This window comes from Calonectris borealis, chromosome 21, assembly GCF_964195595.1.
Source record: "Calonectris borealis chromosome 21, bCalBor7.hap1.2, whole genome shotgun sequence".
Classification (NCBI taxonomy): Eukaryota; Metazoa; Chordata; class Aves; order Procellariiformes; family Procellariidae; genus Calonectris; species Calonectris borealis.
This window is the reverse complement of record NC_134332.1, coordinates 270378-296680: the sequence shown is the minus strand read 5'-3', so window position 1 is coordinate 296680 and position 26303 is coordinate 270378. Positions and strand designations below refer to the sequence as shown.

General features: G+C 63.6%; 5 protein-coding genes across 13 annotated transcripts in view; 3 read left to right on the top strand and 2 right to left on the bottom strand.

Moving 5' to 3' along the window:
* Nucleotides 1-2806, top strand: part of ABCA2 (ATP binding cassette subfamily A member 2) — a 36506-nt gene extending 33700 nt beyond the window's left edge. For all 6 annotated transcript variants that reach the window (XM_075170159.1, XM_075170158.1, XM_075170155.1 and 3 more), the window contains one exon: nucleotides 126-2806. In XM_075170159.1, the coding sequence (XP_075026260.1) occupies nucleotides 126-161 (36 nt within the window). In that variant the 3' untranslated portion in view covers nucleotides 162-2806. The remainder of the gene's footprint in view (nucleotides 1-125) is intronic.
* Nucleotides 2807-3169: 363 nt separating this feature from the next.
* On the top strand, nucleotides 3170-6745 carry CLIC3 (chloride intracellular channel 3). Its single transcript, XM_075170169.1, is given in 7 exon segments — nucleotides 3170-3267; nucleotides 3269-3319; nucleotides 4132-4241; nucleotides 4555-4680; nucleotides 4818-4924; nucleotides 5262-5437; nucleotides 5821-6745. Coding segments are annotated over 7 exon segments (795 nt in total). The 5' UTR covers nucleotides 3170-3204; the 3' UTR covers nucleotides 5983-6745.
* A 272-nt stretch (nucleotides 6746-7017) lies between these two features.
* PAXX (PAXX non-homologous end joining factor) lies at nucleotides 7018-9490 on the bottom strand. Of its 3 annotated transcripts, none has more exons than XM_075170165.1 (7): nucleotides 9385-9490; nucleotides 9236-9296; nucleotides 9050-9084; nucleotides 8788-8978; nucleotides 8138-8203; nucleotides 7544-7637; nucleotides 7018-7415 (listed from the first exon to the last, which is right to left on the bottom strand). In XM_075170165.1, the coding sequence occupies exons 1-7, from the start codon at nucleotides 9480-9482 to the stop codon at nucleotides 7376-7378; spliced, it is 585 nt and encodes a 194-aa protein (XP_075026266.1). In that variant the 5' UTR covers nucleotides 9483-9490; the 3' UTR covers nucleotides 7018-7375. The 3 variants fall into 3 exon arrangements, with proteins under 3 accessions (XP_075026266.1, XP_075026264.1, XP_075026265.1); XM_075170163.1 differs by having other exon boundaries at nucleotides 7916-8206; nucleotides 9385-9482; XM_075170164.1 differs by having other exon boundaries at nucleotides 8138-8206; nucleotides 9385-9482.
* Nucleotides 9454-11386, top strand: TMEM141 (transmembrane protein 141). 2 transcript variants are annotated; one of them, XM_075170167.1, is made up of 5 exons: nucleotides 9454-9605; nucleotides 9710-9776; nucleotides 9909-9992; nucleotides 10316-10447; nucleotides 11095-11386. In XM_075170167.1, exons 1-5 carry the CDS (start codon nucleotides 9552-9554, stop codon nucleotides 11172-11174), a joined length of 417 nt encoding a protein of 138 aa, XP_075026268.1. In that variant the 5' UTR covers nucleotides 9454-9551; the 3' UTR covers nucleotides 11175-11386. The 2 variants fall into 2 exon arrangements, with proteins under 2 accessions (XP_075026268.1, XP_075026267.1); XM_075170166.1 differs by having other exon boundaries at nucleotides 9710-9992.
* Nucleotides 11387-13033: 1647 nt separating this feature from the next.
* ENTPD2 (ectonucleoside triphosphate diphosphohydrolase 2) lies at nucleotides 13034-24934 on the bottom strand. The gene is made up of 9 exons (XM_075170160.1): nucleotides 24623-24934; nucleotides 18009-18126; nucleotides 17342-17492; nucleotides 16543-16702; nucleotides 16215-16442; nucleotides 15531-15797; nucleotides 15208-15327; nucleotides 14808-14942; nucleotides 13034-14204 (listed from the first exon to the last, which is right to left on the bottom strand). Exons 1-9 carry the CDS (start codon nucleotides 24731-24733, stop codon nucleotides 14004-14006), a joined length of 1491 nt encoding a protein of 496 aa, XP_075026261.1. The 5' UTR covers nucleotides 24734-24934; the 3' UTR covers nucleotides 13034-14003.
* Between the last annotated feature and the right edge of the window lie 1369 nt (nucleotides 24935-26303).

The following is a 26303-nucleotide window of genomic DNA, read 5'->3' as shown; positions in this document are numbered from 1 at the left end:
CGGGAGGGGCGGCTGCTTCCCACCCCAGGCCGGATCCTGGCCCCAGCAGCACTGGGTGTGCTGGGCAGAGCGGGCAGCCCCTGCCCAGCCCAGCCCCTGAGCCCTGCCTGTCTCTGTGCCTGCAGGCCCAGCTCTCATTCAACACGGACACGCTGTGCTGAGACCCCGCGGGCAGCCATGGCCCCGGCTGTTAAGCCACCGAACCCTTTTGGCCTCTCCCCTCCCTTCGCCCTGTCGAGTGGAGCTGCGGCGGCTGGAGGCGCGTGCCGGAGAGGACACGGTGGGTGCGGCACCGGCCTGGACGGACCCTGCGAGCCACTGCCCACCAGGTGGCCTTTGCCCCTTCAGCTCTGGGGCAGCGTCACTGCGCGGTGCCGGGGGCCGCTGTCCTCAGCTGGCTTGCCCAGCCAGCGCGTGCCAACGGACAGAGACTGCAAAGAGAAGGACGCGGCTTGGCGCCAGTGCTGCCGGCCCCGCACGCTTTGTGACGGGGACGAGGCCTGTGAGCGGTGCCTTCAGTTGGACACCCATGTTGCACCCACCCTGGGGACCCCGAGCCGCGGGGATGCCCCGCCCCTGGCACCGGCACCGCCCCAGGCCTGGCCCTGGCAGGGCTGGAGGAAGGATGGCTGCTTTCGCCTTGTTTCCATCATCCCTGGCTTGGTGCTTGCCCTTGGCTCCGTGGGGGGCTCGGGGTCCAGCGCCGCGGGGGCAGGAGCTCTGGTGCTTCACCCACGATTGCTTTCCATCACCGACGGGATGTCACCAGCGACCTCCAGCCTGCCCACGACAGGGGGCTCAGCCCTGCTGGTGCGTACTACCCGCCCGCGCTGCTGCCAGCCGAGGGGTCCGGCCGCTCCGGCCCTGCCCAGCCTTGGCACACGTGCGCTGGGCACTCGGCCCATCCCCGGAGCCGGGCAGCGACGCCCCTGCAGAGGGGCACGCGGTGGGGTAGAGGGGTATTTCACAGGGTATTTCACACGCTGGCACCAGCTGTTTCTCCCCTCTGCCCCCAACCACGTCCCTCCTCCCAGAGCCCATCACCCTGCTTCCTGCCTGCCCTCACCGCTCGCTTCCCCTAGCACAGGGCATGGCTGCGGCTGTGCCACCTTTCCACTGTGTCCCCCTCCTTTTTCCCCTTGCCCTGGCACTTATTGCTCAGCGTCCAGCCCTGTACAGGAGCCACCTGCACTGGTTTCGTATTGTTAGGTCACTGGTGGTTCTGGGAGAGGGGTTGCTGCACCCCAGCATGGCTTTTGAAGCTGGGAGTGGGGTGGCCTTGAGGTACGAGGACAAGACAACCTGGCAGTGGTGCCCAGGGCGGTGGGGAGGGGAGGAGGGACTGCGGTGGTGGGGCCGGCAGCGTCACTGGGGCTGGCAGCATCACCGGGGCCAGCAGCAGGCACCCCCTTGGCCAGCAGTGCCCCTCCTTTCTGCAGAGGGTCCTGCTGCCTTGTCACCCATGGGGGCCATGCCCAACACCCACAGCCTGGCGGCACGCCTCAGCCTGCAGCTCTCCAGTGACCCACAGCCATGCCCAGAGGCTGACCCCGACCACCCACCCCCTGGGTGCCCCAGGCTTTTGCAGCACCTTGGGGTGGCTGTGCACAGTCCCCCCTCCTTCCTGGGGAGCACCCAGGGCCGGGCTGCTCATGTGTGCCCCACTGCCCTTTATGCCTCCCTGGCACGGGCTCGGCTGGAGGCCCCAGGCTGGCTCCTGCCCACCGGCAAGCGGGCAGCACCAGGCACCCCAGCTCGCTGCCATGGGGCAGCACACGGCGTGGGGAGGCGGATTGGGGCCAGCCCTGGCCCCGCTCGGCCACAGGAGCAGGGGCAGACAGAGTGGCAGCTGACCCCCCGCTGTTCCTGTGCCCCCCAGTCTTGCCAGTCCTGTATGCTACCTGCTATAGATTGTGATACAATATACAGTATTTTCAATAGGGGAAAAATTGGGGGGAGATAAGCTCTATTTTCAGATTTTTCAGACCATATTTTTTTTAACAGCATACTGGAAACTGGCTGGTCCTGGGGGTGGGGTGGATGGCACAGGTGGGCAGCCCCCCACCTCGGGTGCCCCCTGCTCCCTTGCTGGGCACGCTCTGCCTTCCCAGGTGGGTGCTGGGGAGAAGCCAGCTCCGGGTTAGCCCAGAGGGAGAGAAGGGACGGTGTCACCTTTGGGTCACCAGCTGTGACCTCAGTGGTGGCACCCCAGGTGGCACTCCTCTCTGCTCTGACCAGGGTTTTGCCCTTGCCCCGTGCCCACCCCACTGCCCTGCCACTCAGGGCTCCAGGAGGGCACCAGCACCCTGGGCACAGAGGCCCCCCCCGCCCCAGCCCTCCCCTCCGCAGAGCTGCCCCCACCCACTGCCATGCCACCGTCCCCATGCCCTGTGGCTTTCAATGGTCAATGGAGATGCTTTTGTGCCCCCTGCATGGCGTGCCCACACAGCCCAGGTGGCCACAGTGGCCTCCCTGCCCTGGGCTCGGGGCTGCCCAGGCACAAACCCTGCTGGGGGCACCCCGAGGGTGGCAGCGGGGTGGGGGTGGGAGGGTATCACCCCAGGGCAGGGGTGGCCGCTGCCTTAACACTATTCGCTTAGTTGAGTTTGGCCCTGCTTTCCGCCTCACTTCCCTCTGCACATCCTTGGCCACCAGCCGTGGGCAGAGTGCTGGTGCCATGCTCGGCCCTGGGCACAGGGCACCCCGAGGGGTGGGGATGCCTTGGAGGAGCCTGTACATTGCAAGCAAAAGAAACAAGATGAAATGTGAAAATAATGATCGTTTTAAATAAAAAATAATAACTGGAGCCAGCGAGGCTGCGCGGTTGCTGGTGGGCAGGCGTGCCAGGGCTGGGTGCCTGGGGAGGGACTGGTCTGGGCAAGGGCTGAGGAGGGGGTTCACTGTGCCCAGGTGGTGGGCGTGCAGGCCGTGGGCAAAGGGAGCTGGGCAAAACACAGGGCTGTACCCAGCACTTGGCATCTTCCAGGGTGGGTGGTGGGCCTGGCTGGGGGCGCGAAGCTCCGCAGGGCACAGGCACCGCAGGCAGGGCACTCAGGCAGGAGCCGCTGCAGCTGGTGATGCTGCGAGCCGCCCTTGCCGGACCCAGGCTGGCAGCAGCAGCAGCCGCCGGGGCCCCACGGCAGGGCGTCCCCGGCTGCACTGTGGGGCCAGGCGTGGGTGGGAGCGGGTGCACCCCAGGGAGGAATGTGGGCTGGGAGGGGCCGTGGCTCCGCCACGGGCACTTGCGGCACAGCCACCACTCAGCCAGCAGCCGCCACCCAGCATGGCCGAGAAACCCCAAATCCAGCTCTTCGTCAAGGTGAGTGGGGTCATGGGGGCCGGGGCTGCCCCAGGCCAGTGGGCACCTCTGGCAGCCACCCCTGGCATTGCTGGGCTGGGGTGCCCCTGCCCACCACAGTGCCCAGATGCGGGGCCCTGGGCAGGCAGCAGGCAGGCAGGGGGCAGCTCGGGGCTCTTCAAGGCACAGGATGCTGCTGCCTGCCCCGCGGGCATGGGGGGGCTACAGGTGCTCAGCATGGGGTGTTGGACTGGGGTGCTCCCCCGGACTAGGGCCCCCTGCCCAGCAGCCCGGCCACCACGGCGTCTGCCTCCTGCCCCTGCCAGGCCCTTCCCAGCCACCGCCCGGCTGGGGCAGTCTGTCCGGCTGCGCAGGGCAGGACAGGGCCCACCTGGGATCGCGCCTCAGGGTGACAGGGTCACCGGCATCACTGTCGCCTTCCTCTGGCACAATCCCTGCTGCGCTGGGCTGTCCCCTGCCACAGCCACCCCAAGTGCCACTGCCATCGCTGCCCCCAAGCCCCGGCCCCCTCGGCACTGCAGGGCTGGGGCAGCCTGGGGCCTCCGGGTCCCCCTGCCACGCCCCGAGGGCTGCTCTGGGGTGGGGCATGGAGGCCCCAGGAGCAGGTGGGGGCCAGCGTCCTGCCTGGCATAGTGGGTGCCACGGGCTGCCAGTGCTGCTCGCTGGCCTCTGGCCAGCCCGGGCTTGGCCAGGGAGGGTGGCATGTGCCCTGCCACCCTCACCCTGCACCCACCGGGACTGCCGGGCCAGTGCTGCCCCTGCTGCGGCTGTGCCAGGGCAAAGGGGCAGCTGAGCTCTCTCTCTGCCCACAGGCAAGCGAGGACGGGGAGAGCGTGGGGCACTGCCCCTTCTGCCAGCGGCTCTTCATGGTGCTGCTGCTGAAAGGGGTGCCCTTCACCCTCACCACCGTGGATGTGAAGAGGTGAGTCGTGCCCCCCCACTCACCATGGGGCCATGGGGGTTGCCTTGCCCTGGCACACTGATGGGGGGGGGGGTAGGTCCCCAACACCTTGGGAAGGGGCATGAAGGGTGGGCACTGTGGGACGCATGGAGCCTGTTGTACCCCCCACAGCTGCCCGCTGCTGCCTGAGGGAGGTCAGCGGCTATTTTCCAGGGCAGAGGTGCCATGGGCACACACTGAGGCAGGAGCACACACATGCGCACACGTGCACACAGAGTGCCCTGCAGAGCCCTGGGCACTGCCAGGCATCAGCATCTGTCCCCATCTCCCACAGGGCGCTGGACGTGCTGAAGGATTTTGCGCCGGGCGCCCAGCTGCCCATTTTGCTCTACAACGGCGAGCCCAAGACCGACACCGTCACCATCGAGGACTTCCTGGAGGACAAGCTGGGCCCCCCCATGTCAGTGGCTGGCGCTGCCCCGAGGGGGGGCAAAGGGCCAAAGAGGGGCAGGACAGGCTGAGAGAGGGGGGCAGGCGGGCAGCACATGAGCCTGCTGGCCCCTGCTTCCTTCCTCAGCTGTGCCCACGTCCCTGCAGGTTCCCCAGCCTGGTCCCACGGTACAGGGAGTCAAGCCTGGCCGGGAACGACATCTTCCACAAGTTCTCCACCTTCATCAAGAACCCGGTGCCTGCCCAGGACGAGGGTGAGGAGCTGGGTGGGGGGACGCCCCATGCGACCTCTCAGGTGCCACCACCTCAAAGCCCGGTCAGGTCATCCTGAGCCTTTCCAGCCCTCCCCTGCCCCAGGCCACAGCTGGGTCTCTCCAGGCACTGCCACTCCCCACGCAGTTCAGCGTGGCCATGCCAGGGCTCTCTTGGGAGGGCAGGGGCAGGTGCCAGCATAGGCAAGGCAGGAAGAGCACGGGCAGGCGCTGCCTGGGCACAGGAATGGGCTGGCAGGAGGCCACAGCAGAGATGAGGGGCCCCGTGCCCACAGCGGGGCTGCGCCCTGACCCAGCGGCGCTGCCACCCTCCCCGCAGCACTGCAGCGGAGCCTGCTGCGGGCCCTGCTGAAGCTGGACGAGTACCTCAGTGCCCCCTTGGAGTACGAGCTGGCCCAGGACCCCCACCTCCGGGCCTCCCGGCGCCACTTCCTCGACGGGGACCAGCTCACATTAGCCGACTGCAACCTGCTGCCCAAGCTCAACATAGTTCAGGTGAGCGCGGGCACCCCGGTGCCATGCCCTTCCCCTTGACCTGGCTTCTCGATGCTGCCGGCCCCATGCTCACCTCCTCCTCGGTGCCTGCAGCAACCCCCTGCTCCTTTGCCAACCCGTGTATCACCCCGGTGCCCCCCTGGCACTCCCCTCCCCGTGACCCCCACCCAGCATGGTGCTTTCCCACAGATCTCACTCCCCCTCCACATCCCCTGCCAGGTGCCACCCCTTGTCTCATGCAGCACCAGGGATGTCCCCTGGCCCTCTGCCACCCTTCCTGGCTGGCTCCTGCCTGTGAATACCACCCCCCGGCCACGGGGCCCTCCTTGGCACACCACAGGCACAAAGGGCTGGGCAAGGGCTGACCCCGTTTCCGCCCGCAGGTCGTGTGCCAGCATTACCGCCGCTTCGGGATCCCCAAGGACCTGCGGGGCGTGTGGCGCTACCTCAGTGCTGCCAGCGAAACCAAGGAGTTCAAATACACCTGCCCCAACAGCGAGGAGATCGTACAAGCCTATCGCTCCGTGGTTCGGTCACCGCAGTGAGTCAGGCACGCGCCCAGGTGGGCGCAGGGCCAGGGCCAGGTAGCAGGCCAGCACCCGCCCCAGTCCTGCCGCGACCACCACAGTCCTGCCTGCACAAGCTTGGGAGGGCAGAGAGCATGAGCTGTGCCCTTGGCGTCCAAATTCCCCCAGCTGGCACCCCTGCCCGAGGTGCCAGCAGCAATCTGCATCGCACTGAGCCCACAAATACGTTCTCGCCTCTCCTGCCACCCTCCCTGCCCAGCCAGGACCCCTTCGACCTGCCCTGCAGTCCCTCAAGGATCAGGATGGGTGCAAGGGAGCCACAGCCACGGGCACCATCTGTACCAAAGCTGGGCAATGCTGAGGGCGAGGGCAGGAGCCAGGGAGGAAAAGCTGCCCAGAGCAGAGGGCTGAGAGATACAGAGGGCAGCGCACTGCAGCAGGCATCCCTGCAGCCTCCCTTGGAGACACACCATGCCACCCGCCAGGCGAGTGACCCAAGGCAGGGCTGTGCCAGGGCAGGAGGATGCCCCCGAGGAGCTGCACCGAGCGAGGGGAACTTGAGAGCCCCAGAGCCCTGGGGACGGAGCCGTGGGGATGCTGCAGCTGGTGGACATGGCCCAGCCTGCATCGCCCTGGGTGAGGGGAGCGGAGGGCACCGTCCTCCCAGAACCTGCCGTTAGGAAGCTCTCAGGAACAGATTTGGCAGAGGGATGGGGGTGAAGCGGGGCAAGTCCAAGCCATGTATCAGAGCTCCTGGAAATCAATAAAGGCTTTGCAAGCGAGACAAGTGTGAGTCTGGAGTGACCAGCCCCAGCAGCTCTCCTCCCTCGCAGGACTTCACACCAGCCTCCCAGTCCTCTCCCAGTGCCTAGCAAGGGCTGGGGCCATTCTCCCAGCTCTCCAGAGGGCTGGGGAGGCTCTAGCCACTCACCCACCAGCACAGCTAGCAGGAAAGCGAACTCTTCTGAGCCCCTGACCCTCCAGGTTCAGCTGAAGTTGGCCACAGGGTTCCTGAGCAAGGGGAAGGCAGAATGGACCGACACATGTGCGCTGTCCTGGTCCCCAGAGACCGGCTGCCTAAAATCACCTTTACTGGCAGTAAATTAAGCACAGGCAATCTTCTTGTTACATGGCGATATAAAAGTTCTTTAAAAACCCGACCAATTCATGGCAAGCGAGGTAGAGAGGTGGCCTCTGCCAGCAGGGAAGAGCAGCAGGGAAAAAAGCAGGGACCACTTCTGTCACCCCTGCCCCATCTGTCCCCCCAAAGGCCCTGCCACCGCACCAGCTGAGGATCTGCTGCCCACTCAGGCCTGCCAGGTGCTGGCTGCAGTGAAACCTCCTCCACCAGCCACACGTGCAGTTGACAAGGCTCCGGTGGGGCTGTCATCGGGGGATGGGACAGCACAGGTCAGGAGTCCTCAAAATCCACTCCAGACGGTGCCTTCTTGCTAGAAGGAGATGGAAGTAGCATCACAGCCCAAAGCCCCACACCCTGCCCCCATGCAGCTACAGGGCGGAGTCCACTGGATCTCCAGCACAGTCCAGCCCCAGCACTGGGCCTGGGAGCAGCGCTTACCTTTTGAAGCCAGGGTTAATGAGAGACTCTCCTGGGATCTTCCTCTTGGCTGGCAAAGCTGAGCCAGCACCCCTGTTTTTCCTGGGGCTGGGGTCTGCCTCGGTCAGAGACAGGCAGGACAGGGATTACAAAAGGTCAGCTTTGTTGCTTTGGTAGCCCTGCAAGCCCCTCCATGCCCAGGCTGAGCCTCCAGCAGCCCAGCCTGGCTGACCCAGCATCCGTGGTGGGTGAGGAAGGGCCAAGTCCGGTCCCCTCTCCCAAAGGAGCAGGGAGCCATGGACCTGCTATGGCCCCCAGCCTGGAAGAGCAGCGAAGCCTGACCTCCTCCTGGAGGCTAGCGAGCAATCTGCCTGGCGATGCCCGGCATCTGACCTGAGCACAGTGCATGCCAGACACCCCGAGAGCCACCACGCTGAGCCTGGCCCCTTCTGCGCCAGGAAGGGCACCAGGACAGTGGGGCGGCTGACAGCAGCCACAGCCAAGGGGACTCAGAGCGTCCTGGAGAGCACATGGACACAGGACCAGCAGCCTCCTGGGGAAGAGAAGGCAAACAAGCAACTGGACCAGGGGAGGTGCCCCCTGGCAATTGCCTACCTGGCAGGAAGAGCTGCTGGGCAGCGTTCTTCTCAGGGCTGCAGGAAGACTCCAGCATCTCCACCACTGCTGAGACAGGAACGAGAGCCAAAGCTTGTGACAACACACCCCAATGCAGCATGCAGCACTCCAGGCCTCCCCAGGAAGCTCCCTCCCCTCTACAGCCAAACTGAGCCACGTTCTCCTCCCAGTGCTCCCACCCAGGCTACCGCTGTCCCAGGATCTTCCTAGATCCCTAAAATAGAGGCCTCGGTAAGGCGACTCACACACACAGAGGTGATGGTGTGGTGCTGGCCATGGGGAAAAGGTTGTGTTTCTGCACAGAGACACAACACTGTGTCCTCTGGTCCCATGCAGGATCTCTTCTGCTCGAGGCAGTCAGGTGTAGACCCTGGCCAGCTTTAGGAACTGGCCAGCCCAAATAGGAAAAAAGCGGCAGCACCTCTGCTCCCAGCCCTCCTGGCCAGTCCACCTGGGACCAGTGAGGAGAAACCCCCTGGGGCGAGGCCAGGGAGGCACAGCCTTCTCCTGTCGCTAGCTGAGCTGGATCACTTGGGACACCTTTGGGTGGGGGGGATGATACCGCGAAGGTGGCAGGGAGCTGCCCGCCCTCCTCCTGCCTTTACCCCCTTCCAAAACCCCCAACAGACCTTCCAGGCGTCTCTCCAGGCTCTCGACGCGCCCTGCCATGCCAAACAGCAGCGCCTGGAGCTGGCTCCTCGCCTCGGCAATGGGCAGCTTGAAGAGATCCAGGGCCGAGCACCGGGCCTCCTCCCGCAGCTGCAGCGTGGCCTTCCCCTCGCCCAGGCTCAGCGAGGCAGCCCCCCGCCCCAAGGCCTCCCTGCGCGGGCGAGGCCGGGGTGAGGGGGGTCCTCGGCGGAGGGGCCGGGTCCCCGCGGCTGCGGCACCCACCTGAGCTTCGTGCCGTGCTCCTCCGGCTGGCACCGCTGAGGAGGAGAGGGGGCGCGTCCTGAATCGGCCTTCCCCGGCCCCCAGCCCCGGCCCCGGCCCAGGGCCAGGGCCAGGGCCAGGCCCGGGCCCCACCGCCGCTCCGGCCCGGGCCTGGGCCTTCCCCGCCGCCCCGGCCCCGGTACGTACGCAGCCGAGCGGCGGGCGGGCGCCGAGCTCCCCGGCCCAGACCTCCAGCGCGTCAGTCACACTGCGGGAGGCAGCGGCTCAGGCTGCGCCGGGGCCGCTCGGCCCCAGCCCGGCCCCGGCCCCGGCCCCGCTCCCGGCCCCGCACTCACTAGACGGTGCCGCCGGGGCCGGGGCCGGGGCAGCAGTAGCACAGGTACCGGCCCGGCCCGGCCTGCAGCAGGTGGAAGGGCCCGGTCGGCTCCGCCATGGCGGAAGCGCCGGAAGGGGCGGGCGAGGCCTGCGGGCCCTCCCCGGCACTGGGGCCGCCAGCCCCGCCATGGTGAACCTGGGGCTGCGGCGGGTGGAGGACAGCGTGGCCGCCAAGCACCCGGTGCGCCCTGCCGGGGCCGCGGCTGGGGCTGGGGGGACTGGGGTGGGGGCTCCGGGTGCCGGTGGGGCTGCGGCCGGAGCCCCGCGCTGAGTGTGTCTCCGCAGGCGCTGCAGCAGTACGCGGCCTGCCAGTCCCACGCCTTCATGAAGGGTATCGGTACCTTCCTGGCAGGTACGGCCTGGCCCGGCTCCCCCCGGTGTCCCCCGGCTCCTCCCGGCCGCTCCCCGGGGCTGCGGGCAGCGGGGCGGGCGGCCCGGGCGGGGCCGTGGCCGGTGACGGCGCCCCGCCCCCGGGTTTCGGCAGGCAGCGGAGCCGCCTTCGCTGTGCAGAAGCTGGTGAACAAGAAGCTGCCGTACAGCCTGCAGTGGAGCCTGCTGCTGGCCGGGGGTGAGTGTCCTGTCCGGCCCTGCCAGCCCCTGCCCGGCCCTGCCCATCCCTGCCGGTGCCCGGGCAAGCCTGCGGGATCCGCTCCGGGCAGGGTAGCAGCAGGAGCAGGGCCGTGTTGCAGGCAGAAGGGCTGTTTGCCCTTAGCGTTGGGGGATTTTCTCCCCTGGCTCCTGTCACATCCCTGCTCCCCACGGCCCTGGGGGGCTCGGGGACGGCTCGCAGGCAGCTGCAGCAGCTCAGAAGCTGGCAGGTGCTTTCCCCACCGCTGCCCTTAGCAAATGCCCTTGCTGCCGGCACTCTCGGGAGCATCTTGGTCTCTCCAGCCACAGGGTCCCTTGCCAGCTACGTGGTAACCAGAGCTGAGACGCAGAAATGCTCCGACTTCTGGATTTACCTGGAGACAGGCAAGTCCCCACAGGAGCTCGCCATGGCTGGTAGGGTGTCTCAGCCTGCAGGTACGTTCACATCTCTCCCTGATGCTTTCCCTGGACTTGTCCTGCCTGGTTCTTCCCTGCTGCAACGATTTGCTGTTCCTGCCTCATAATTAAGCTGGCGACTGTTTGTGTTATTGTCAAAATCCCCATATAAGTCCCACACTGGCATCCCGCAGCCGAGGGATGGGAGGAGGCGCCTGGGATGGCAGCAGTGCTAGGGTGGCCAGAGCCCTCTGCCTGGTCTCATGGCTCCCGTGTCCCTCCATGCCCTGGGCTCACCATCTGCGCTGCAGGTACCTGAGCAGGTCTGGTGGCGTGGGTGGGAGCGCTCGCTTCTGCCTGCTGCCCTGTCTGTTTTGTGGATTCAGGAGAGCCAGCGTGAAGGGCTTGTTTGCTGGAAGAGGAAGAAGAGGGTAGGGGATGGAGGGAAGCAGTAAACCCCTCCACACCTTGGTTGCTCTGTGCGGTGGGCAGAGCTGGAGTGGCACCAGGACAGCCGCTGCTGGGCGGTTCCCACGGCTGCTTGCTGCTTTCTCCCACTGGTACCTTGAGCTCCCAAAGCTGGGCCTAGCTGAAGAGGCTTTAAACGCTTCACCAGGGCTCTGTCGTTCTCTGCCCACCCCTGGCAAACAGACCGGGGTCCAGAGAGCTTGTTCTTTCTGTTGCAGAAAATCTGCCCAGTCCAGAGGACAGAGAGAGTGCGGCACTGCCGGCGAGGAGGAACAAGTATGGGGACCTGGTGGAGTAGGCAGCAGAGCACAGCGCACCATGCCCGTGTCCTGCTTCACCCCTTCCTGCCTACCCAGCCTGCCTGTGCCTGGGCTGCCTGCAAGACTGGTGGGCTCTGTGGCACTGCCCGGGAGCTCGGATCAGTCGATCCTGCGTGGTGGATTGCTGCTTCCCAGGTGGCCTCTGAACATCGCACATGGGGGGTACAATAAAAGTCGAGAGCTGAAAGCACACGTTGTGGACGAAGCGAAGGCTGGTGGTGGGACAGGAAGAGCTGGGGTGCAGGTGGTAAATGTCACCCTGAGGCAGCCTCTGCAGTAAATGTTGGAGCAGAGAGCTGCAGTCCCTCTGAGGCCACGGCACCCGCAATCCGACAGCACAGGGCTGTGAAGCGGCTGCAGGCACGGACAGGTCTGGGATAAGCTGTGAGGGGGGGAGCTGTTGCTGTGTGCTCTCTGTTTCTTGAGCCTAGCCGGTCACAGTGTCCCTGCCCCCGTAGCAGCAAAGCTTTTCTTGCCTGCCTGAATGGGGCTGAGCTGAGCCCTGCAGCTGCATGGCCTCTGGGGGTGTCCTCTCTGCCCCCGCAAAGGGGGTGCATGCGTGCCCAGAGCCCCTCTGTGCGGTGCCTGCCTTGCTCCTGGGGCATGTCACCCGGCTACTCCCAGACTCTCCATCCAGATCCGTAACCAGCCGGCAAAGGAATGGTACTGTCTTGAATCCCACGCATCCAGAGAGGCACGTGGGAATATTAAGAAGCCTCTTTTACTTAAGTTTTTCCTAAGAGCAAACTCCAAGTCATGACTAGGGCAAACCGGCTGCTCTTGGTGGATGTCCAGCTCTGATTCAGTTGCAGCTGAATTTCTTTGAAGGGGAAACCCAGCCTGGGTTCTGGAAGCTAGCTGGTTTCTTAGAGCAGAGCAGCAGCGTTTCAGCTTCATAGACGAGAAATGCTTCCTTCTGTGTCAGAGCTGGAGACAGTCCCCAAGCCTCACCATGGGATGGAGTCCCTATGCTGGGGAGATGAGGGGCCCAGGGAGGAAACTGGGTTTGGGGGCTCAGAACATCATCTGAACTGGCATCACTCTTGGCCTGTGTAGAGAGATGGGGAGCAGCCACCAGAACAGCTAAAAGCAAAGTGGCTGCGGGGAATGGACGGGTTAAGCCAAGCACAGCATACTGGGAGCTCGGCCAGACCGGGGAGCGGAGCTCGCGCTGCCTGCAAGAGCAAGGAGGGCAGCGAGAAACTGCAACTCTCGCTAAAGCCGCTCCTCTCCTGGGGTGTGCGGAGGAACATGGTGGGGCAGGAGGCTCTTTCCAGACGGACTTGAAGAATCAGGACTGGCCCTGCACAGCTGCCCGGCGGCTGGATGCACGCCGTGGCGGCTCTGAGCTGCCAGCAACTGCACGAACAAATTGCCAAGCCTGTGGGCTGCTCTCATGCCCTGCTTGGGTACCAGACCCAGTCCCCTACGTTTTCCTTGCGTGGAGGCTGTGGCTGTGAGCGCAGCGGTGAATGCGTGGGGCAGAGTCAGCTTGAGCACTGCCTGCTCACGCCTTTGGGGTGACTGGATCTCTAGCGCTTGGGAAACCTCAACTTTACAACCAAGGCTGGTTGAAATTCTTCCACCTCCAGGTGGGCCTGAGTCTGGAGTGAGGTTCCAAGCCCACCTTGGTCCATCTCGGGGGGGGGTTCTCCAGGCTGGTAGAGCATACAAAGCCATGATGGTGTCTCAGCACTGGGCAGGCTGCAGGGGATTGAGACCTTCAGGCAGAGCCTGACCTGCGTCTGTGTCTGAGTAGACTCCATAAGTGGCTCTACCCCTGCGGGACAGCCAGGCTGATCAGCCTGTTGCTGATCAAGAGCCACAGAGCCATAAGACTGGTTACAAAGATTTATTTCTGATTATAAAAAACCAAACCAAACAAAACCAAACCTTCTGCATGTTTGCATGTCCCTGTTCTTACTCAATTGGAAATGAAGGCGCATCCTCCCAGCTGCCTGGCGTGGGGCGATGCGGGGCTCAAATCCTAAAGCAGCACAAAGCCCCACTCCCGCAGCGAGCCCATCACCTCTGCGCTGGCACAGCCAGGCACCAGGGAGCCATGGGGGCTTTTTGTGCCATTGCCAGGGGGGACGGAGGAGGCTCTGGCAGTGGCAAAGGCGGGTCTGGCTTAGGAACCACAGGAATGGGGAAGGCGCCGCGTCTGGTTGCTGAAGCGGAACCTGGGAAGCTGCCTGCTCTCCATGTCTGGTTGTTGCTAAGCCTCTACCCAAAGCCCCTGTGCTGAGGCTGGTGGAAGTCCAGGCCAAGATCTGGCCCTCAGGAAGGTCAGTGGGGTTTGTGCACCGGCCAGAAAGACAGCATGGACTCTGGGTGATGCCCAGAGCCCCCTGGGAGGCAGCGCTGATGCTCCAGGGACAGGCTAGAGAGGTCAGCTGTAAGGACTAGCGTAAGTAATACTCCCCACCCACCCCACGCACATGAGAATAAATCGTGCTGTTGTCTGGACTTACTGGCCCAGTCCAGCCCAGGTCTTGTGGCAGAAAGATGTCCCAGGTCTGAACATCCAAATCCTGACCCTGCTCCAGGGTCCATCCCTGAGTAGCACTGGGAAACCCTTAAGCCATTCTCCTGCAGGGCCAGCAGTCCTCTTCTGTCCCCCCATTTTCTGCAGCTCGAAAACAAGGGGAGGGCAAAAAGGGACAGCTTTCCTTCTGGGGCAGGTGTCAGGTATTGGAGGAGGACATCTCCGAGCACTTGCCGCATCCCAAGTGTTCAGGCCACGGAGACTCCAGCAGGAAGGATGGTGCTGGGTCCTGCAGGCAAGGCCCACCCTGTCTCTGCTGTTAGATTGCGCTGGACTTGCTGCGCCGGAGCAGACAGACGGCGGTCACCAGAGATGTCAGCGTGGTGACCACAAAGAGCAGGATGAGGATGACCCAGTAGTTGTACAACATGCTTTTGTGGGAAGAGGGCTTCTCTGCTGGGATCATGTTGGTGAGGTTCAACATGTAGCCCAGGGCCCAGCCAATGGAGGTTTCTCCTGCCTGTGGAAACAGCAGGGCATGGTCACTACCCCAGTCAACACAGCTCCATGGGCCTCAAGAGACCTTCCAGGGACCGCCTCAGTGTCAGCCCAATGGAGGAGAGGAGTGTGGGGAAGTCCACAGCACCCTGAGCCCTTGCTCGCCCATGGGTCCAGCCAGCCCAGGGACAAAGCAGTGACCATCCTGTGCTGAGCTGGGCTCATCCAGTGGGAGCAGGATCTCGTCCACTCAGGCCAGTCTTGATCTTGCTGCCCATCCCATGGCTTGTGCAGGTGAGGGCACTTGGCAAAGGTGGGATCCTGCTCTGAGACAACTTCCCAACAAGCCTGAACAGAGTTGTTTTAGATGGCTGGTGCCTTGAGGGCCAAGGAAGGACTGGAGGACCTGACTCCATGACCACTCTATAGTCAGCTCAGCTCATTTTTTTTCCATCTCCCAGAAGATCTACCCCAAACCTGGAAGTCCCACCCTGCCCCTGTTCCTCGAGATCTTCCCTCACATTGCTTGGCTTTTTCTTGGTGTGGGACCATGTCTCCAGTAGATCTTTTTGGCCTAACTCCAAACAGATACCATGGGATGGGTATGGGCTCTGGTGTTACCCACCTTCTTCTGGAAGGCGATGTTGGGGAAGGAATGATTGTTGAAGTTGTAGCCTTTGGTGGTGAGCAAATAAATGAACGTGCTGACAGCGCAGTAATCCGACAGCCTCTTCTCCAGATTGGGGGCTTTCCGGAGCAGCTGGGTGGGATGCATCGAGGGACAAAGAAAAGGGGTAAAGCCAGCAGGGTCCAGGCTTTGTTTCTGTGGCCTGAAGCTCTGGGTGGCCAAGGCGCTGCCCATACTCACCTGAGCCTCTCCTGGTCCCATGTGGGAGCTGTCACCCACCCTCCCCCTACACCATGGGTGCCAGGACACCCAGCCCCCTCCAAGGGCTGCTCTCAGAGCCCAGATGATGCCCCACATGAAGCAGCCCTCCCCTCCCCGCCATGCCCGAGGAGCCCACCTCGCTCCAGCTAGTGGCACAAATGGTCTTGGCAGCATCCTTCAGGTCACCGGGCAAGTGCACAGGTCTCCCCATCACTGTCTGGATGAAGTCAACCGTGTAGAAGAAGGCAGAGAAGGCCTGACGGAGGAAAGGAGGCAGCTGTGGGATGGGCTGGGAGCAAACCCTCTCACCACGAACAACCACTCTGACCAGTGTGGTGGGCACAAGCAACTGCCCTTGCAGACCTGGGTGTCTGGCTTTGCCACCACGTGATGCCGGGGTGCTGGGGACACCTGCCCACCCAGCAGCCAGGCCACCACCTGCTCCATGCCAGGACTTACGATGAAATTTCCCGAAACCTCCGGCTGGAAAATGCCGTCGAAGGAGCAGCGGGAGAAGGAGCAGGTAGTGAAGTCGAAGAGCTTGCTGACGTGCAGAGCGCAGAGGCTCCCGTTCCCAGTGCCAACCACAGTGATGGTGGTGTTGAGGGCAAGGCTGGGCCTCTCCTTCTCCGTGCAGGGGCTGTCGTAGACGCTGCTCAGCAACAGGCTCTTGTGATAGCCCGTGGGCCAGCAGGGATGGGGGACAGTTGCTTGGTAGCTCTCAGCCTGCCGGAGAAGAGACACATGGGACGAGCGAGCCGTGCCATAGCCCCGGCTCCCCCAGTGCTGCGCGACAGCCCTGGCACTGCTGCCTGCCTGCCTCCGTTTCCCTGCCGGGGAGATGCAGAGGAGCTTGGGCAGCAGGACGCAGAGCTGGCAGTTGCCACAAGCGTCTTGAGATGACTCAGGACATCTTGACTCTGGTCGAGGGGTGCAACACCTTATGGAGAGGGTGGGAGGAAGCCCTGGGACCATGGGAGAGGGCCAGGGGCAAAACCCAAGAGTTGGCTGAGAAAGATGCACAGCTGGCCCCGCGGGGCTGTCCTAGAGCCAGGGTTGGGAACACCCCTGTATAAACACCAGGGTGAGGGGGCAACCGTGGGATGACGACAGCCAGCATCCCTGTGGAGCAGATGCTGGTACCTGGAGGAGCTTTGAGAGCAGCCTCTTGAGGACTTGGTCCCTTCCGTAGCAGAGGAAGCTGTGAGTGTACACTTTGTACGCCCGGCCATACAGCTTCAGCATCACTTCATTTCTGGGGTCTTCAATCGTGTCCCTGGTTTCAAAGGTGATCTGTGTGGAAGCGCCCCCAAAGTCCATGGCCCCCAGGGTCTTCTTCTGGGGCTGGATCCATTCCCCGAGCCACCCACGCTGAGCAAGGAAGACAAGAGCAGGGATAAGGATGTGATGAGCTGCAGGACAGCCTGGCCACCACCGCCGTCCCCAGCGGGCACCGCGCTCCCCTGCCCACCTTGATGAAGTTCTCCAGGAGGTAGTTTGCGGTGACCCAGCCGAAGACCCCTTCCTCTTCCCCCGACAGGATCTTTGCCCCCCGGAAATCGAAGGGGTACGACTTCAGTGTGGCCGCCACGGCGCTGAGGACAGCATCCGAAGCCTGCAGGTTCGCGATGCTGCGGGCCAGGCAAGAGGGCAGAGTGGCAGGGCTGCGCTGGGGTGCCGCGAGCAGAGCCCCCGCTGCCCACGCAGCCCTCGGGGCTCGGCCCCACCGTGGCACGCAGGGCAGGAGGCAGGTGGGTCCTCGGCTGGGTACCTGTAGGGATGTCCCCCAAAAAAACCCAGCTAATTCCCCTTGTGTCTGCCAGAGAAGGAGGCAGGCAGCAGGGATGGAGGTGTGCTCCCTCCTCCTGAGCCATACCCCATGGCTAGCCGAGGCAGGCATGACTCCCTCCTCTCTGTGGTTTTCAGGGGGGATAATTATTCTCACTGCATCCCATCAGGTTGGCAATGGGTGCAGGGGGACTTTCCTCCTGGCTAGCCAAAAAGACTGGGTGGGTTATCCTGGTGCTGGGATGTACCGGCTGTGCCCTGCAGAGCATCTCCTGCTCTGAAAGGCAGGAGCACCTCTGCAAGGGACATGGAGCTGGGCAGCTGGGAGGGTTGGGAGCTTCGCCTGGGAAAGATGAGACATCACAGCTGTCCTTCACCATCTCCACCCCTGCCATGGGTGGCAAGACAGCAGGGTGGCATGGCAGGGCCCCCCAGGCAGCATCTGAGGCCAGGCAGCTGACACGGCCAGAGCAAGCACTCACTTGAGCAGGCGCATGCCGGCCGTGGCGCCCAGGTAGAGCGGGGTGCCCGCATGCTTCTCCTTGGGCACATCTCTCACAGCCTGGTTCAGGCAGTGCACCAAGCTTGTCCCAGCAGCTGGAGGGTTGGAGCTGTAGCTGGAGATGCCAGGACCTGCGGAGAGGAAACAGCATTGCTCCCTGCGTGGTGGGATGATGTTCGGTGGGAAGATGCTCGGTGGGCAGCTTTGCCCTTCCCAGGCTGTTCAAAAGGCAGGTGCTGCAGGTTTCTGTGGGCATGGAGCCATCCAGAGTCCAGCCACGCTGCAGCCCCCACTGGCTGACAGCCTGGGAAAGGTTACTTAAATGGGAAAGGTTACTTAAATGGAGCGTGGAAAACCATCCCTTGCTCCTCGCTGGGCTAGGCAGGGAGCTGAACTTTTTCCTGGCGGTTCAATGCATGCCAGGAAAAGATAAACCACAGGCATGCACAGCTGCAAGCCTTGGGGCGAGATGGGGGAGGCTTTGGGAACAGAGCTGGACCCCTCGTAACACCTCACTGCACTGGTGAATACACAGGGAGGCAGCTGGGCATGGCAGGGGCATTCACACCATCATGGTGCCCTGCCCGCAGGGGACATGGCAGACCCTGCCACCAGCCACGGGCCCCGGGGACTGGGACAGCCCTTACCCTCCACATCACACATGCTGTGCTCGCTGACCACCCCGGTGTCGTTCTCCTTGTCTGCAGGCCACTTGTAGATGAACATGGCCGTGTGGGAGGACCCGGCGTCCAGCACGATGCCATACTGCAGGGGGGGAGGCAGCGAGTCAGGCCCGGAGGCAGGAGACCCCCCGGCTGCCCCAGGCCATCCCGAGGGAAGGCACTGGGGCTCAATGATCCACCGTGCCCGGCCGATCCTGCCCTGGCAGTGCCCTGCCTGGCAGCTTCAGGAGCGTCGCCTGGCAGAGGCGAGCACTGCTCAGCCCAAAATGGGCATGGACTTGCCCACACCTGCCTGCACGGGGCCCTCCCCAGGATGCGGCTGGGAGTGAGCGCTGTCCCCAGCCGGAGACACCGGCCGCCCCAGGGTGCCGCTTGGCGCAGCACAGGGACTCTGGCTTTTTGGGCATGGGGACCCCCCTTGCCTCCTTGAGCACAGACCGGGAGGCTCTTCCCCTGCTGCTTGCTCCCATCTCCCTGCAGCATTGCTCCTGGCCAGCGGGCATCCATGCTGAGCCATGCCAGGGGGTCCCTGGGGCCAGTGTGGGGGGAGGGACACCTGGGAGCGGCCCCTCGGGGATGCAGCTTGCCAAAGAAGGGCAGCCAGGCACCTCGTCCCTCCTGCCCTTGTATGGCTCGGCCATTCTCCGGCTATAAATAACCTCGCTCCCTCCTGCCAAACAAGGTTACCCAGCTCCCAGGGAGGGGCTGCCCCTTCACCCCCCTGGTCGGACCCCTCTGCCTCACCCCCTGCCACCCATGGGCTTGGGGCTGCCTGCGCTGGCCCCACCCGTGCCCTCGCCGGAGCTGCTTCGCTGCCAGAGAGGAGGCTGCGAGTCTGGTGGGGGGGAAAGCAGCTGAGCGTCTCTGGGGTGAAACCACTTAAGGCTTAAACCTGGCTTGTACAAAGGCTCCGTCTGCTGCCTGCCCTGCCCAGACCCGGGTGGAGCCCCTGGGCTGAGGCAGGCAGCTCCTCTCCCTGCCCAGCACCCGGGAGCCACCCCATCCCCGTCCCCATCCCCATTCCTGTCCCCGCCAGCCGTGAGCGGGCTCCAGCTTGGGTGGCTGCAGGGCTGGGTTTTGGCCAGCTCAGGCAGCAGAAATAAAGTGTCAGGGCACAGGCAGGGATGCCTGGGGTCCCCGCTTAGAGGCAACCCCCATTCCCACGTGAACCCATGGCCCCACACCAGCGGTACCCCGTGTTCCCCCAGGGAACCATTTCCAATAGGTGGCCCCCCCCCCAGCCTCCCACAGCTACTGTTAACTGGCAGCAGCTTGCCACATGCCCTGGGCCAAAAGCTACGAGCCAGCGGAGAATCCCCCTCTGCAGCCTGACTGGGGCCAGTGTGCCATGGCACTGGTGTGGGGGAGCAGCTCCCGGCGATGCTGAACACTGCAGAGAGGAGGAGGGGGGCTCTGACAACCTACGCCCCTCAGCTGCTGCTCCAAAGCACAAAGCTGGGGAGCAGGACCCCCAGTCTGGGCCATTTCTGGGCTGGGTGCTCAGGCTCAGTGCCCCGGGCAGCCTCAGGGGACCTCTCAGCCCCGTCCGCTGCCCAGCATGCCATGGGCTATGCACCCCCTGGCACTGAGTGTCCCCCCAGTCCCTCCTTGCCATAGCACCCTCTGCCTCGCCACTCGCCCCGGGGCCCCGTGGGCACCCACTGCACCCCCGAACAGGCAATCAACCACCAGGCACAAGCACAAGCAATAAAGGATGCTGAGTCTGCCCCAGCGAAGCTGCCTGTCCCAAGGGACACCCGCTGGCATGTCACCACCGGCCTCCACCCTATGGTCCTCCCGGCATGTCCAGCCCTTGGGAGTGGCTGCTGGCATCCCCGCGAAGGGTCCCTGGGGAGGGTCCAACCCCAGCAGATCCCCCTGCCCACCTCTGCCACATGTGTGCCCACGCACCCTGCGGCCACCATGCAGATGTCCCTGGTGTCCTCGCAGGGCACCACACCACCTCCGCGCCACCTAGATACCACCTGGAGTGACATTAGCATTAGCAGGGTGACAACACTGTCCCCAAAGGGAAAGCATCGACAGGTCTTCCCCAAACCCAAAGCTGAGCACAGCCAGGACCCCGGGAGCAGTTTCCAGCCCCAGGATGACATGGGGGGGCTGCAGCCCACGGAGGGGGACGAGGCTGGAGATGGGGATACCTACGGGGTGGCAGGGGCTAAGAAATGCTGGAGCAGGAGGCAGCGAGGATGACCCGCAGCACCGGGGACACCCGGTGCCACACACCAGGAGTGGGCACAGCCCAGGAGAAGCAGCACTGGGGATGCCGGACCGACCCCGTGGCAGGATCGGATGTGGCCACGTGAGCTTGGACACACGGCCGGAGCAGGGTGGGCGGGGGAAGCCCCTTCAGGGGAAACCTGGTTCAGGGGATTTCCTCCTGCCTTTGCCAGGGCTGGCAAGGCTGGGCCCTGCTTCCAGCCCCACGGAGAGCTGGCACGGGGGTGCACGCGTGGGGTTGCACACGTAGGGGGGGTTGCACGTGTGTGGGAGTGCACACAGGTAGGTACACATGTGCATGGATGTGCATGCATGCATGTGGTGTGCATGCCTGCAGGTGTGCACGTGGGGCTGCGTGTGAATGGACATATGCATGTGTGTGCAAATTTAGGTGTGGAGGTGCGTGTGTGTGGGGGTGCATACACGTGGGTGTGCACGGGTGCGCCAACGTGCTTGTGTGCACATGGGTACATGTGTGTCGGTGCATACATGCATTTAGGTGGGTGTGCATGTGTGGGTGTGCGTGGGCATGCATGCGAATGTGCGCCCATGCGGACATGCGTGTGGGTGTCACGCTGTCTGCTCAGGCCCAGGGAATCGGAGCACACGTGGCTGCAGCTGCGGCTCTGCCACCTGCGCAGGGCAGCTGGCAGCAAGAGGTGGCACCGATCCTACACCCAGGCAAGCCCCGTGGGGAGGTATCATGTTTGGGGTGACAGGGACACTGCCAGGGCAGGTTGCAGAACCAGCTGCCCAATCCAGGCACATCCCAGTCCCCTTTGCTGCCAATGCCTGCGGGTGGGAGTAGGGGTGTCTCCTCTCAGATCCCGGTGTCTGGGTGGGCAGAGCCCATCGCTCCCAGGTGCAGGGCAGCAAAGATGGGCAGCAGCCCCAGGACTCGTGGGCAAGGGACAGTTCATGGGACCCCCGGGACCAGCAGTGGCCCAGCCCCAGCACTGGAGGCAGCAGCACTCAAGCCCCACCGAGGTAATGACGTGCAGCAACACGAACTGCTGCAGCGCAGTGGGCGCTGCCAGCTGCAGGGAGTGCCCGGCGCCCAGCCAGCCGCTGACACCATGGCTCACTCCCTAGCTGCTCCGGCATGAGAGGAGTCGCCGCGGCCTCGCACCAGTCCCCTCTGCCCCGCTCCGGGGGGTTGCAGGGTTTTGCACCCCAGCCTGTCCCCACGGAGGAGCCATCCACCCCAGCAGCACTGGTGGCAGTGAGCAGGGGTGGAAGCCACGTGCACAGGCATGTGCGCACGAAGGGGCCAAGGCAGACCTGGACGGCCAAAAGGGTCCCCAGGGATGAAGGACAGATGCCATCCCCTCCTCCAGAGCCAGGGGTACGCACATGCCTCCAGCACCCGCGTGGGAATCGGGGATGGAGTCACCCACAGGGTGGCTGCAATGGTGCCAGCCCCTGTCCCAGCTCCTGTCCCAGTCCCTGTGCCCGAGCATCAGAGCCACTGCATCACCCAGCGCAGAGCAAGCTGCTGTGCAGCCTCAAGCCGTGGCCGAGCTGTGGGCTCACAGCCACGCGGGGAGCACAGGCAGGTTGTCTGCAGGGGCCCTGCAGACAGGAAGCCCCAGGAGGGAGAAACCCAGCTGAAAGCCCACCTCGTTAGTGATTTGCAGCATAAGCACTGCCCTCAGCTCCTCCAGCCCAGGTGTCCTGAGCCTGCCAATGAGCAGGCTGGAAATGAGTGTTGGAGGGACACAAGGATGCCCTGGCATGCTCCCGTGCCGGCACTTGGCTCCCGGCATCCCTCTCATCCTCCCCAGCCCCCTGCCGGCACCCCAGGGCTTGGCGGGGCCTCACTCATGTTTGTGGCCGTGGCCCCAGCCCGTGGGACAGTCCCCAACCCCAGCATCTCCTGGTGGCACAGGGATGATGGATTTCTCTAACAACAGGACCCCCTGACCAGACCCTGGTGATGCCACAGGGGTCCCCAGTGTGGCCCTGCACCAGGACAGTGTCCCTGTGCCACCCCCGGCCCTGCTGCCTCCTGGGTCACCCGTGGCCCTGCAGGCTCTGCCCCACTGCAGCATCGCTCAGCCCAGCCCAAGCCAGGGCTGCTCAGTCCAGAAGCCCATGCAGAGGGGACGCAGAGGGCAGGGATGTCCCCAAAGGCAGCAAAGAGTAGGGCTCAGGTCTCCTGATGAGTGCATAGCTCTGCCCAGAAACGTCCCACACCCCAGGGGAGGAGGCGGAGGGGGACTGCCCTGAGAACTGCCAAACTCACTGTAGCCTGGGACCATGCTCCATGGCCATGCCTGGGCCTCCAGGGCCCCACAGGCTCTCCGGTTAGCCCCACGGTGCAGCGGGGACTCAGCCCGGCCCCACAACATCCCACCTCCCTCAAGGGCAGTGAGACCTGTGGGGCCCCGAGGTCTGCAGTGGGTTACGACGGGTTTCCTTCTCGCCGCGGGAGCCGCAGCTCCCCTGGGACGGCTGGCGGGGGAAGAGCCCGGCAGGCTTTGTAATGGCCAGTGAAGAGATTTGCCAAAAGAAGGAAAAAAAGGGTTGTCAAAAGAAGGCAACAGCTCCAAGCCGTCAGGCGGCAGTGCCGTAAGCCCTGCTGCGGACCCACGAGGGAAGGGGAACACTGTGCTCCCGGGATCAGTCCCTCTGGCAGCAGGATAAATAATCTGGGGTATTTTTAGGGCTATATTCCAAGCAAAGGAGCTGGAAAGGAAAGCCGTAGAGCCACAGCTCAGCAGTGAACTCAGCAGCTGCTGCTAACATGGACTGAGCCAGCAAGGACCATGTCTTGCCCAGGCGGGTGGGGAGGATGTGCCCGGGGTCCCCCACAGCAGGAGCAACCTCCTCTAAATTGGTCTGCACATTTTGAGCTGAGTTAGACTAAGACAAAGCTTTGCATCCCCAAAATAGTCTTTGTGCAAATGCAAACCCCTCGGTGCCTGCCTGGCGCCAGCCCCACAAGAACGGGCACCGCCATGACACTGGTGCCGAGCTCCAGCGGGCAGCGCCTCACTGCACGCACCGTGCTGCACCTCACATGCACTTGGCACATCTAGGAATGGAGGAAGACCCCCAGTCCGCAGGCCAGGCAGCACAGCCTCAGGCAGAACAGGGCCAGGACCCACATGAGTGTTCATGGATGCTCAGTCCCAAACCGCAGCGCTGCCTGCAGCCTGGAAGGTGCTACCACCCAGAGAGAGAAAAAGCACAAAAAAGCTCAAAAATTAGATTTCTGGTAATGCATCTGGCTTAAAAGCAAAGCTCCAGCTTGGAACCAGGAGGAGAAAAGGCTTCCCAGGCTGGCCCAGGTGCTGCACATTGGGCTCTCAGCACTGATCCGTTTAATTCCCCCATGTCCGAAGAGACAAAATCTGTTTTGAAACCAGCTATGGGCACTGCATGTGGCAGTGGGTGGCAAAGAAAGGTGTCACAAGGAAAGAGTTAAAAGTTAGTTATACTAACAGCAGCACGTATCATCTTGGCTAAGCCAGCTCGTTTTCTCAACCTAATCTTCATTACATCTGACAAACCCGGAGAGAAGGCAACACATCTGGCATGCAGGCTGGCTCAGAAAGTTTCCAAGCAAATTGCTTGGGATGACAAAAAGGGGGGTTTGGATGAACCATTTTCCAGGACAAGAGCCTGCTCCCCACAGAATAGTTCGGTCTGTCACCAAAAAAAAAAAGACCTTTTTAAAACAAAAGACTTGGGCTGCAAAAGAGTCAACTGAGGGACTCAGCCAACGAGAAATTGGTCTGGAACTTCTTTCAGTATCTGAATTTACAATGAAAAAGAAAAAAAAGCAGCTCGTTTTCATAGGGAAGTGCATTTCTTGTCTGGCAGCGCTGGCTCAGGCGATGCAGCTGGAGCCCAGGAACACCAGGCGATGCTGGGGTGCGCAGGGATGCCCTGTCCCCAGACAGAGCCGCGGCAGCAGATGCTGACACAGCTGCTCTGGTTTGGGGGGCTGCATCCAGACATGCCAGAGCTATTTTTCAGTGTGTCCAAAAGATTCCTCTCTCAAAGCACAGGTCTGAGATGCCGGGGATGGGCGGCCGGGTGTCCCCGCAGCCGGGGGGGCTCGCTGCCGGCCTGGTGCCAGGGGCAGCCCCGTTCCTGCGCAGCCCGGCGTGGGCTGCTCCCTGCGACCCCCACCCCGCAGCTCGGGGACCCCCAAGCCCCGGTGACCTCCTGTGACGCTGGGGATCCCCTGGATGCCGTAGCCTCTCCCGCACCGGGCATCCCACAGATCGGGGTGCCCACTGCAGCTCCCCCAGCCCCTGGTAGCCCAGGTCCTCCCGGTGCCCGCTGTCCCCTCCGTGCCCGGTGCCCCCGGTGCCGGCCCCGCTCACCTTGAAGCCCGGCGGGCCCCGCGCGTCCCCGGAGCCGAGGCAGAGCAGGAGGATGCCCAGGAGGCAGCCGAGGGCGAGGAGCAGGAGGACGGCGGCGACCCGGCGGGCCATGGCGCGGCCGGAGCGGGGCAGGTGAGCGGCTCTGCGGCGGCTGCAGCGGCTCCTGCTGCTCCTCCTCCTCCACCGCCTCCTCCTCCTCCTCGCCCGCCTCTCTCGGCTGAGTCACCGCCGCCCCGACCCACCCGGGTGGGACACCGGGCTCCGCCGGGCTGCGGGGGTCGGCCCCGGGCTGCGGGTGCTGCGTCTGCCCCTGCCCCGGGCTCGGCTCCGTCCCGCCCCCCCGCCCCGGGCATCGCCCCTGCCCCGGGATCAGCCCCATTACCCTCCCCCCCGGCCCGGGCGTGGTCCTTGACCCAGGGACTCAGCCCCATCCCGGCCACCCGGGCATCACCTTTGCCCCGGGATCAGCCTTGTCCTGTCCCCTCCGTCCCGGGCACACCGTTACCTCGGGGCTGAGCCCCACCCGCTCCCTCCTCCCCGACACGTCCTCTGTTCATTCACATCTTCTCTCCCCACCAGGCATCGCCCTTGACCCAGGACTCAGCCCCATCCTGCCCCCCCCAAGGCATCGCCCTTGACCCAGGACTCAGCCCCATCCTGCCCCCTCCAAGGCATCGCCCTTGATCCAGGACTCAGGCCCATCCTGCCCCCTCCAAGGCATCGCCCTTGACCCAGGGCTCAGCCTCATCCTGCCCCCTCCAAGGCATCGCCCTTGACCCAGGACTCAGCCCCATCCTGCCCCCTCCAAGGCATCGCCCTTGACCCAGGACTCAGCCCCATCCTGCCCCCTCCAAGGCATCGTCCTTGACCCAGGACTCAGCCCCATCCTGCCCCCCCCAAGGCACCGCCCCTGCCCCAGGGCTCAGCCCAGAGATGGGTTTGGTGGGAGGTGAGAACACCCTGAGCAACAGAAAAGCTCAGAGAAATAATTACCATAATACCATAATTAACAGCTACGAATATATTACTACTTTTAATCATCACAAGGAGTTGTGACAGCCCTGAGGAGCCCAGACGTATATTGAGATTGTTGTTAATATGGTCACAAGTGAATAATGTAATGCATTTCCACATGGAGCAGTGAGCCAAGAAAGGTTGGGCCCCTGGCTCTGAGAAGGACATTTTGAGCTTGCTTACACAGAGGGATAAAACAGTGAACAAAATAATAAACAAGGAGATATCACCAAGGAGAGGAGACAGAAGGAGGACGCGGCTTCCAGCCCAGCTGGGTTGCAGACTGGAGGGTCACACTTCAGCTCCTCGCAGCCTGCCTCACTTGTTAATTTTTTTTGAAACAAGCCACTTTTTGTGCCGCTCACAGCTCTGCACGTAGCGCGCATTGCCTCAGCGCTGGGGTTTCTGCAGAGCTTCCTGCCCATCGCTGTGGTATCTGGGTACAGAGGTGCTCAAGGGGCCCAGCCCATGCCAAGGGCTTGTGGTTCAGGGGCCCTTGGTCCCGATGTGCCGCTGCGTGCACGGCACTGCGTCACTGCGTGCCACTGGAGGTGATGGCTGGGGACGAGCTCCAGTTTTGTCCCCTGGATCAGTGACTGGCAGCAGAGTCTGGGGAAGAAAATGGCTAAATAGGGACACAGAGAGTGACCCTCGCCCGGCCGATGTC

Bases quoted from the DNA above. Each gene is read 5' to 3' on its own strand.
- PAXX (XM_075170163.1), bottom strand. From the start codon at position 9,482: ATGGCGGAGCCGACCGGGCCCTTCCACCTGCTGCAGGCCGGGCCGGGC. The intron at 9,297-9,384 runs GTGAGTGCGGGG...TGCCTCCCGCAG, and splicing joins GGCCCCGGCGGCACCGTCTA to TGTGACTGACGCGCTGGAGG. The intron at 7,638-7,915 runs GTCAGATGCCGG...TGACCGAGGCAG, and splicing joins CTGGCATGCACTGTGCTCAG to ACCCCAGCCCCAGGAAAAAC.
- TMEM141 (XM_075170166.1), top strand. From the start codon at position 9,552: ATGGTGAACCTGGGGCTGCGGCGGGTGGAGGACAGCGTGGCCGCCAAG. The intron at 9,993-10,315 runs GTGAGTGTCCTG...TGGTCTCTCCAG, and splicing joins GAGCCTGCTGCTGGCCGGGG to CCACAGGGTCCCTTGCCAGC. The intron at 10,448-11,094 runs GTACGTTCACAT...TTTCTGTTGCAG, and splicing joins TAGGGTGTCTCAGCCTGCAG to AAAATCTGCCCAGTCCAGAG.
- ENTPD2 (XM_075170160.1), bottom strand. From the start codon at position 24,733: ATGGCCCGCCGGGTCGCCGCCGTCCTCCTGCTCCTCGCCCTCGGCTGC. The intron at 18,127-24,622 runs GTGAGCGGGGCC...CCCCCCCTGCAG, and splicing joins GGGGCCCGCCGGGCTTCAAG to TATGGCATCGTGCTGGACGC. The intron at 16,703-17,341 runs GTGAGTGCTTGC...CCTGGCCCGCAG, and splicing joins GCCGGCATGCGCCTGCTCAA to CATCGCGAACCTGCAGGCTT.